The 10,787-nt window shown below is 35.6% G+C and overlaps 1 protein-coding gene across 1 annotated transcript; it reads left to right on the plus strand.

Annotated features, from left to right (window-relative positions):
• Nucleotides 1-409: 409 nt before the first annotated feature.
• On the plus strand, nt 410-10,584 carry LOC136809000 (hatching enzyme 1.2-like). Its single transcript, XM_067065574.1, has 9 exons — nt 410-533; nt 1,224-1,370; nt 2,422-2,545; nt 6,626-6,729; nt 7,191-7,312; nt 8,208-8,382; nt 8,588-8,632; nt 9,614-9,835; nt 10,429-10,584. Exons 1-9 carry the CDS (start codon nt 461-463, stop codon nt 10,545-10,547), a joined length of 1,131 nt encoding a protein of 376 aa, XP_066921675.1. The 5' UTR covers nt 410-460; the 3' UTR covers nt 10,548-10,584.
• Nucleotides 10,585-10,787: the final 203 nt, after the last annotated feature.

Here is a 10,787-nt window from a genome sequence, read left to right on the forward strand (position 1 = left end):
TCAGTATTTCTTTTCTAATATTTTGGTATGACATGTGTCCTACATCAAATCGTAATATTTCTCACGAACTCGGTTTCAGAATTTAGACTTATTTTTGTATGTGTGTGTGGGGGAAGTTCAATGTACAAACATAAGCGTGTGCAAAATCATCACGCAAACTTGCTTCCTCAAACAATCTCATAAATTGAATCAAGAAACGTATCATTATCAAATTTACATTTAATTTTTAGTGATTTTCTATTTGAATCTTTCTCAAATATTTTTGAAGAGGCGTTATGTTTAGGAAAACAAAACAAAGCTAATTTTATTTCTTCCTACGTCTTCAAAAATAATCTGCAATAGTATTTTTTAAATCTTATTGACATTAAGCACTCACAGGTTTTGCATAAAAGGACCAGCAAAATGCCATTCCAAATCATTCAAACATTTTTGCATCAAAGCTGAAGTAGAGAAGAGCATAATGAAGTTAGGAACGTTGTTGTTAGCAACTTGTTTGGCTTTTGCCAGTGGAGCCTGGGTACCAGAAATGGAAAGTAAGTTAAAGCAAGCTTATTGACATTTTATATTTTTCAGATCATTTAGCGCATTGGGCTTTTTCAGAAATAAATTTGATTACACGTTTTTTTTTTATTAGAACCTAGTTTATAAGAACATATAGGCTGAAATTCGTCGAAAAATTAAGAACATCTTAAGAACATGCCCAGCCTCAGTTTGGAAAATGACAAGAAACTACAATTTTTTCCTCTTTTTAAGCAGTTTTAACCGAATTTAGGGGTGGATCTTCAAAATTCGAGAGTCAAATATTGTCTAAATTTTGCCAAATTTAAGTGCTCTTTATTTTGTATCCTATTGTCGATTTAGAGTAGTCTGAAAAATTAAGAACGCATTTCAGAACATTTTAGACTGAAAATTGCTAAAAAAAATAAGCACATCCTGGCTAATAAAAAAAAACGTGTATGCGGGCTGGATGATATAACATTTTTTAGAAATTTACCCCCGGACATTGTGAATTTTGACCCCCGGACAAGCATCAGTTGACCCCTTGGACATTGAAAATAACCCCCACACAGAGCAAGTTTATTTCCCGGACAGGGCAAATTTTGTAGATTTTTCACTAATTTTTGGATTTGAGCATCCTGTCTCCGTGTAACTGATCAATTTCAATTGACTTGTTAAATTATCAAATGCAACAACGTTCTTTTTATTCTTTCATATAATTTTAGACGAAGGTCTTTACGAAGGAGACATGATTTTAGATCCTGACCAGCAGAAGGAGGTCGAAGATGGAACTTTTACTTTCTCATCCACTGGCAACAGAAACAAACTGTGGCCAAACGCTGTCGTTCCTTACTCATTGACTTCTGATTTAGGTAAGAAATTAATAACACTATACTGTATTTTACAAACTTACTCACTATCTATAAGCTCTAGACCGAAGGAAAATTCGTGAACGGGAATTGTTGTCGAAGCTTTACTGCAGCGCAGCTATGTTTTTATTACTTTCCTTTGTTTTTAAGTCAGAAAATTCAGCGGGGGTGGGAAAAATAGTAATATATATCGCAATGAGAATTGGTTTATTCGATCATTTTTTGTGGGGACAAAAATTAGAGTATACTAAGACGATATTTTGACCATTATTTTCAGTGGGAAGGGGTCTAGTGGATCTGTGAGAAGGGGGTGTAAAATAAAATTTCAAAAACAAAAACAGAGAAAAGAAATAACATTTACACTGACTTTCGGAGAGGGATTTCCTTATTTGAGAGGGAGTTCATTTCAAAGTTTGATTTCTAAACACTTCCCGAAATTACAAGAACAGGGATGGTTGTAATTGGTCAAAAACCCTCGAACTCCCCCAAATTATCTTAACGAATATCCATTAATTATTAGTCCATAAAACATTCTCCTTACAATCCAAGGGTTGTGGGTTCAATCCCAGCCACCACCAACTCAGCGAATGAGTAGCTTGAATTGCGTAATCTGATCTAATAGTAGGGGGCCAAGTCTGGGGTCCCGTGACATCTTTTTTACGACCTAATTTCATGCTCTATCAATTGGTACCAATCAGTTTTGTTTTTTTTTTACTTTTGAAAATAAGCTATTTCTCTACCCCTTATTTCCCCTTGCAGTTTTGTCTATGGCGTCACTAATTTGGTCACAAAAAGTTTTCCCAGTCCTCCCTCTCAAAAATACTTTGTAATGTACTGTTCTTTGGAATTAACTAAAAATGAAAATGATTAGGTCGTAGAAAAGATGTCACAGAGACCAGGCTTGCCCCCCCCCTGTAAGTTACTTTGGGCTGAGATAAGGTGTGGTGCTCCACCTCATCATTCCATCATTCCATAGACTCCCTCCTTCCCGACTTCACCGACAGCCACCAGATATTTATTTTACTTACTTCTTCTTTTTACTCATTGAATATAGCCCGTGATGGAAAATTCATGCGTGAATTTCAACATTCGATCGATCAATATCACAAATATACTTGTATTCGTTTCAAGAGGCGATCAAATGAACGAGCTTACATCGGCTTTTACATGGGTGGAGGGTAAGGCTTTCTTTACCTCTACATTTATGCCCTTTACGCCCTTTACGTTACGGTGCGCCAAATATTTAGAAAACGTCATTTCAACGCCGTTTTTCTCGAGTAACGTTGAGAAATCCACTAAAAAGTCCTCTTTATCATTTTTGAGAGCTTTCAAAAGGTACAAGTAGTTTTGGGTTCTAGCGACTTTGAATTTTGTTAAATTCCGGGTCCCAAGGGTATTTGCTTGTGCCGTCAGTCTTTTACCCATACAAGTTTTTAAATACATTATTCCGAGGGGTAAACCGCTAAAAATTAGGTGTACGAGATTTTGATTTCTTTTTGATTTTTGATTTCTTTTTGATTTCTTTTTGATTTTTGATTTTTTTTTGATTTCTTTTTTATTTTTGATTTCTTTTTGATTTCCTTTTGATTTCTGATTTCTTTTTGATTTCTTTTTGATTTCTGATTTCTTTTTGATTTCTTTTTGATTTTTGATTTTTTTTTTGATTTTTTTTTTATTTTCGATTTTTTTTTTGATTTTTATTTTGATTTCTTTTTGATTTCTTTTTGATTTCTGATTTCTTTTTGATTTCTTTTTGATTTTTGATTTATTTTTGATTTCTTTTTGATTTTTGATTTCTTTTTGATTTCCTTTTGATTTCTGATTTCTTTTTGATTTCTTTTTGATTTCTGATTTCTTTTTGATTTCTTTTTGATTTTTGACTTTTTTTTTTGATTTTTTTTTGATTTTTTTTTTTTGATTTTTTATTTCTTTTTGATTTCTTTTTGATATCTTTTTGATTTCTGATTTCTTTTTGATTTCTTCTTGATTTTTGATTTCTTCTTGATTTTTGATTTCTTTTTGATTTCTTTTTGATTTTTGATTTCTTTTTAATCCGTGACCCGAAAGTATCATTTGATTTTTGATTCAAAATCAAATCGAATTTCAGAAGAAAATTGATTTTCAATTATCCCTCACCAATTAAAAATCAAATTTCAAACCAATTCTTGATTTTTGATTTTTAAATCAAATATTGCATTTATCTGAGATGAGAGCCTGTTCTTGGGAAGCACACTTGTCCAAATGGGACTCGGTTATCTTTCCATGTCACTGACACACACACACACATGGTACATGTCCGACTAAGTGTTACTCTGAAGCAAGCGTACAATAATGAATTTCAAAAATCACTTTAAATTTATAATATTTGATTTAAAATTTTTAACCTCTGAAAAGAGGTACTTTGCGCATAGATAGCGTTAGTGTTTCAAAAAGTGTGATTGTAAAAAAAACTAAAATGAGTACACTTTTTTTTATAAGAACAATTTTATAAGAACAATGAGGCTAAAAATCGCTAAAAAATAAGAACAATTTAAGAACAATGCTGAGCCTGAAATACTAAATTTCAAGCAACTTAGGGGCAAAAGTACAGCTAATATACAGCTCCAGGCCCGGGGGGGGTATTACCCTTGTCGACCGACGGGGGTGCTCCGCTGAGGTTCGAAAAATGGACCCTACGTGGGACTCGAAATTTGCGAAAAAAGTGACCCTGAATGGGACTGAAATTCCAAAATTTTCTCAAATTTTCTATTTTTTCCCCAAATTTTCCAAAAAAAGGCACCCTACGAGGGACTGATTTTTCTATTTTGGTGTTTTTGCGACCCTACCTGGGACTCGTGGAGGTTAAAAAAGGTACCCTGACCAGCGGAGCATCCCCGTCCGTAACCCATCTTGCCCTAGTACCCCCCCCCCGGGGCTCCAGGCTTTTAGGTCTTACTCTTGGTCTATAGGCACTGCTATAGGCGGCCACTAGTGGCCCCTACCGGGAATTTGCTTTTTAAAAGGATTAAACATAATAGAATTTTTAACAAAATATGTTTATCAATAGAGATTTCAAATAAAAGAATGTTTAAAACACAGATGATTGGCTTAGGTTTCGGAAGTCTCTATTGTTTCATTAAAACCTCAGTGCGCATGCGATGTATCCGGAAAAATTCAATATTCAAAACAAGAGCAGTGCTCATATCCCGAAGAGTGAAGATATGACGTAGCCTAGCAGCCATCAAAAAGTTCTCACGATGAATGTTTACAAAGGCTTGGTTACACTTCTTACACTAACGTATTTTAATCATTAAGAAAAGCGCTGTTTTTTATTTTTGTGAGTGAGTCCACCTTTAGAATATTGGCCGTGGTACGCCCGCAGCCAAACACCTACACCTACGCCATAATTTGCGCCCAAAAAGTATTGCCAAGATAAACTACGGAATGTGAAACATACGGAAACTGAAAGACGACAAAAACCAACAAAAAAACAGCGAACAATTTTAACCCGCCTCTCACTCATGGCGAAACTATTACGCCACCTACGCTCCGCTCGGTGGCAACTACCAGAGTACTTATTATTTTTCTTTAACTAAAGCAATAAATTATGATTATTAGGAACATTTAAGGAAAATCGCTTACACAATTTCTTTTCCAAATTTAAAAGATCCTTTCCTCGTTACGTTCCTCTTTCTAAAAGGTACACAAACCTACCACGTGTAACAATGGTAATAACGAAGGAAATAGTCAGGTAGAATTGCATAACTACCCGGACAAAAATGGTGTAGAGAAGATATTTTGCGCAGAGGTCCAGGAACATATCAGGAATCACCAAAAATCCAAGGAACACCCTCGAATTCATAAGGATGGACATGGTACTTTTTAATACAATTATTAATGAAGATACATCCTTAACTGTTCTTAATTTCTAAGACTTACAACCTTTCAACCTTTATACTTTGTTTCAACGATGAAAACTCAAATACAGGCTGAATCTGTTTTTGTTTACTGGCATTTTTGAGCCTTATTATTATTATAAAAATGTTCGAATAGAATGCGTGTCTTTCTTAGAAAATTAGAAAATCAAAAATTAAAAATCAGAAATTGAAAGTGATTTTCGAAAATCATTACAGTATGTTTGCCTACGTACTTCAAGTCGGACAAAATTGCATGTACCATGTGTGTGTGTGTCAGTGACATGGAAAGATAACCGAGTCCCATTTGGACGAGTGTGCTTCCCAAGAACAGGCTCTCATCTCAGATAAATGCAATATTTGATTTAAAAATCAAAAATCAAGAATTGGTTTGAAATTTGATTTTTAATTGGTGAGGAATAATTGAAAATCAATTTTCTTCTGAAATTCGATTTGATTTTAAATCAAAAATCAAATGATACTTTCGGGTCACGGATTCTTTTTGATTTCTTTTTGATTTTTTGATTTCTTTTTGATTTCTTTTTGATTTTTCAAAAAGGTGTACGTGATTTTTTTTCAGTGATTTACCCCTCGCATTATTCTTTCCTCGATTCTTTCGAATGGGCTCTTCCAGAAAATGTCCGTACATGGGGGTGGAGGATATAGTGTCCGGGGGATAGTGGAAAATCTACAAATTGCCTTGGGGGGGGGGTAAATTGCTCTGTTTGGTGGTAATTTTGCTCTGTTTGAGGGTAATTTTGAATGTCCAGAGGGTCAATAGGCTGCACGCATCCCCTCTGATATGATTTGATATAGGGGATGCGTATCGTCTAAAATATTTCTGTCCCAACTTACCCCCGTCTTTTCTTTTTTCTTTTTTGATTATGCGTCATAGCAATACAATGACTTCTTTTTTTCTTTGTTCAATGAATGAAAATTGATAATTATGAAAACAACAGCAGAATGACTTCATTTTTTTTCTTTCTTTGATTGGATGTGACGAAATTATGTAAATTTATTATGCAAATTTTGGTTACCCCAAATTTGAGGTAACTCTCGGACGAGAATTTCATACACGATGCGCGCAGCCTAGGGGGTCAACTGATGCTTGTCCGTGGGTCAAAAGTCATGATGTCCGGGGGGTAAATTTCCAAAAAATATCTTCTACCCCCTCCCCCCATATTCAATTTTTTTTCTGGAAAAGCCCAATGAGCAAAAATCAAATCCACTCTGGAGATTGTTGTTGCTGATCCTTAAGAATAGCCCCTTACTATAACGAAAAGTTTAGAAAGTTTGGACCAGATTTGTCTTTCCATGCAGTAAACATAAACACGATTTGTGTACTAATTGTGTTTTTTATTTTAGTTGTTCGTCACCAGTCGGTTATACCGGCGGCCGAAATAGGGTTTCGTTATCCAAAGGATGTCATTGGAGATCAACCATCATGCATGAAATCGGTCACAGTTTAGGTAAGTAAAAATTTACGAAATTGTCACACAGGCTAGAAATCTTCAGGAAAAATAAAGTTAGATACATGTACAATCAATATTTCAACTTTTTCGTTTGTAGGAGGAAAACGTTATTTAAGAATTTTCAAATTTCCGTCCAAATTTTAAACTTTTTAAAAGCAAAAATATAATAAAACTTTGTCTGACTTTGAAGTTTTTTATCTATATTCACCAAAAGCTTAATATTCTTGATTTATTTCCATATTTCAAAGTCAAAACAAAGTTTAAACTTTTATATGGGTTTGATCCTTAAGTCTATGCCGTGCAAAGTTGAATATTCTTTTCCTCGGTTAATTTGGTAAGATTCTGTCAAAATATATTTCTGAACCAGATAATTTGTAAAAAACCTAAAAGCAGATTAGGAATAAAATACACTGTTACCAATTAACAAATTAACTGACCAATCAAATCTTTTATCAAAGGTTTCCACCACGAGCAGTCACGTCCTGACAGAGACAACCACGTCACCATTTTATTCCACAACGTCGCCAGGGGAACGGAACATAATTTCAAGAAACAATCATACTCTACAACTGACTCAAAGGTAATTCATACAGGAGATAACTTTGAAAGTAAAAATACTGTACATTGAATCAGTTTTTTAACACCTGGAACCTGAATTACCTTACTTTACTAAGAGCCCCCCCCCCCAGCGGTTTGCGTAATGGCGTGATTGGGACTTTTTTCATGCGTGATGGCGTGATTAGAGATTTTTTTGGCTTGGTGGCGTGATCAAGATTTTGACGTGATGCGTGATTTGGGCTATTTTTCGCTATTTTTTGCGTGATGACAAATTTTATTGATTTTCGTGATGCGTGATGGAGAATTTTTTTGGCGTGATGGCGTGATTAGGGGTGCCGCTGGGGGGCCTCTACTAACCATCTAACCATAACTCGAACATCTTCAACTCGAATAACTATCCTTAACTCGAACATGGTTTCTTGCCGCTTCAGATAACAAACCCCTCTCAATCTCAGTCGAAATTTCCATAATTCAAACAACCTGCTCATAAAAAATATTTCTATTATACATTTAACTACAATCAGTTCCAAAATACTAGGCACAAAAGGGAAATTCCCCAAGAAATTTTTTAACAACAAACAATTTGGAAGCGCTCTAAATTAGATTGGAAGAATAAAAAGTTTTAACTCTGAGTTTTAACACCAGACTTAGGACCTTAGGATCTGGGGATCCAAAAGTTCAAATATGGTCTGGTTAGGCATGAAATATAGCCTAGAAACCAATAAATTCCTCCCAGATCGAAATATTCGATGAAATCAAGTTGAAGGCCCGAAATTGACATTCTCGCTCGAATTTAAATTTTGGAAAAATTGTAAAGTAGCCAAAATTGCCAATATGTTATGGCACAGATTGTAGATTAACCTTCGGGAATCAAAACGAATTTTATCTTCAAAATGTTCAATCATTTTTGTCAACAGGGCACTCCATACGATTACAGATCAATGATGCATTACTCATGGGACGCATTCGGTTCCGGTAAAATGACCATTCAGACAAAAGATCCCAGCATGCAATACGAGATCGGTATTGGACAAGGCGATCGGGGATTCAGTGATATTGATATCAAACAATTGAATTTACTCTACGGATGTTGTAAGTTTTTTCAGTAATTATCTTAGACTGGCACACCAGTCGGGCTGGAACGGTATCACGCGGGAAAATTGAGTGTAGGAGTTAGGTAAGCGTAGGCAGAAATTGGTTACTAAATTTTTTCGCACTGAAGAATCAATATTAAATACTAAGGTTGGCTACACATTCAATAGAAGTTCTCCTGAATTAACGATTTTCATTTTTTTAGCACAAAGCAACGAAAGATTACCACCCTACACAGCACCATCCAAAGGTTCGTTTCTCATAAATTTATTAAGTCGCTGCTATTTACAAACTACATTATACACGCTTTTTTATAAGAATTTCCATAAGAACAGTTTTAAAGGAACATGAGATTCAATTGTTGACCAAAATTCTAAAAATTTATCAAGAATAATCCAATCCTTTAGATTAAACCAGAGAATGGGCTCTTCAAGAAAATATCCGTACATGGGGGTGGAGGATATAGTGTCCGGGGGTAGTGAAAAATCTACAAAACTTGCCTTGTCCGGGGGGGGGGGGGGTAAACTTGCCCTGTTTGGGGGTAATTTTTCTCTGTTTGAGGGTAATTTTGAATCTCCAGGGGCTCAACTGATCTTTGTCCGGGGGGTTGGGCCTGCTGTCCAGGGTTCAGAAGGCACAATATCCATTTACAAAAAACGTTATATCCTCCACCCACGTTATTCAAATTTTTTCCTGGAAAAGCCCAATGCAGATTTTAAGCCCCTCCCATTTATAAGTCAACAGAACATTTTATCTACTGCTTCTTATAAAAAGTGCAGTAATGTTTAGTCCATGCAATGACATTTCTGGCTTTAAGGTGTTCTTTTGAATTTTAAAGCTCGGATTGAAGGCGAAGTAGATGTGACGTAGTCTCGTAGAGTAATCTCCCGGGGAGGGGGGTACTTAGGCAAATGAAGGGTACGGTATGTGCCACCCTTGAGGGTACCTTTTTTGGATTTCCAAAGTCCCGCTAAGGGTTGGAAAAATCAGAAAATTAAATTTTAGTCCCACTAAGGAGAAATAGGAAAATTTCAACTTTTTACCTCCAGAAAGATCGAAATTTGGTCAAAGATTTGTCCCAATAAGGGTCGTAAAATGCACAAAACTTTCTTTGTTTTCTCCTTTTTAGTCCCGGTATGGGTCCGAGGGTCGAAAGTCGGGCGACAACCCCCGTCAGCTCGTAACTATAGTACGGGGAGTAATCGTAGCTCTTTTATCTTTTACAATACAGATTGTCACGATTTGAGAGGTTGTGCTTCACAAGTCCACGAAGGAAATTGTCAGTCAAGTTCTTGGCAAACTTACCTTCGAAAACATTGTAGAAAGAGCTGTGGATTCTGTAAAGTTACTGGAGGACCAAATACGCCAAAACCATGGACACCCGAACCTGATACTCCACGCCCAAACACGCCCAAACCATGGACACCAAAACCAGACACGCCACGCCCTGGAAGTAAGGGTTCTCTTTAGCCTGCTATTCAGTTTGACATACCTAAAACAAATCTTAGGTACTTTACTCGGGCCCCGTACTATACTCGTGTAATCTACTTCAGGCACCATTTCTAAGGAAACTTTTTTGACTTACTTTTAAACTTTGAGTATATGAATAAAAATGAGCTCAACTTTAGTATTTTTTAATCATTTGTAGACCTAATCGTAAAACTGATAAGCGAAGTCCAATAAAAAAGCCTCATTTTGATGAAAAACTTGTTCCCAGGTCCCAAAAAATCTAAATTTTCAAAAATGAAAATAAACACCCTCAGATATTCACCCCAACAAGTGGGCCAAATTTCAGCCGAAACCCAATCATTTTTGATGTCTCAAGTCTACCCCCAAAGCTTCAGTCTCGTTTTGGAGATAAAACTCATGACCACCACGCCCTTAAAAATGAAAGTATTGTAAAAGTGAAAAATCCAACCATTTTTGAAGTCTCCAGCCTGCCCCAAAGTTTCGGACAGACATACAGATTCTAGCTCAACTGAAGTTTAGAACTAATAAAGTAAATAGATTCAATTTATTCCAATGATGTATATCTTAAACTTTCAGATTGTTACGACCGCGTGGTTGATTGTCACAAATTAGGACGACACCAATGCAACAGTTCTAGTTCTGCATGGAGAAATTACATGCGACGTAGCTGCAGACGTTATTGTAACTTTTGTTAAAAGACTCTAAATTGAAAAAATACGCATTTAAATACAAGCTTCTTTTGAATTCTCAATAGACCTTTTCATAAATTACGTCACGAACATTACTTGCCTCGTTTTGAAACTATTGCCGTTGTGATTAACTCCCAGTGGATTTTATTAAAGCTACTTCTTCCTATTCATAAAAAAATTATTTAATGTCTCTAGAGACATAATCACCATGGTAATTGTTTGAATACAAGGTAAGTGATGTTCGTG

Source organism: Clytia hemisphaerica, unplaced genomic scaffold (genome assembly GCF_902728285.1).
Source record: "Clytia hemisphaerica strain Z4C2 unplaced genomic scaffold, Clytia hemisphaerica genome assembly, whole genome shotgun sequence".
Lineage (NCBI taxonomy): Eukaryota > Metazoa > Cnidaria > Hydrozoa > Leptothecata > Clytiidae > Clytia > Clytia hemisphaerica.

Bases quoted from the DNA above. Each gene is read 5' to 3' on its own strand.
- LOC136809000 (XM_067065574.1), top strand. From the start codon at position 461: ATGAAGTTAGGAACGTTGTTGTTAGCAACTTGTTTGGCTTTTGCCAGT. The intron at 6,730-7,190 runs GTAAGTAAAAAT...CTTTTATCAAAG, and splicing joins TGAAATCGGTCACAGTTTAG to GTTTCCACCACGAGCAGTCA. The intron at 7,313-8,207 runs GTAATTCATACA...TTTTGTCAACAG, and splicing joins ACTCTACAACTGACTCAAAG to GGCACTCCATACGATTACAG.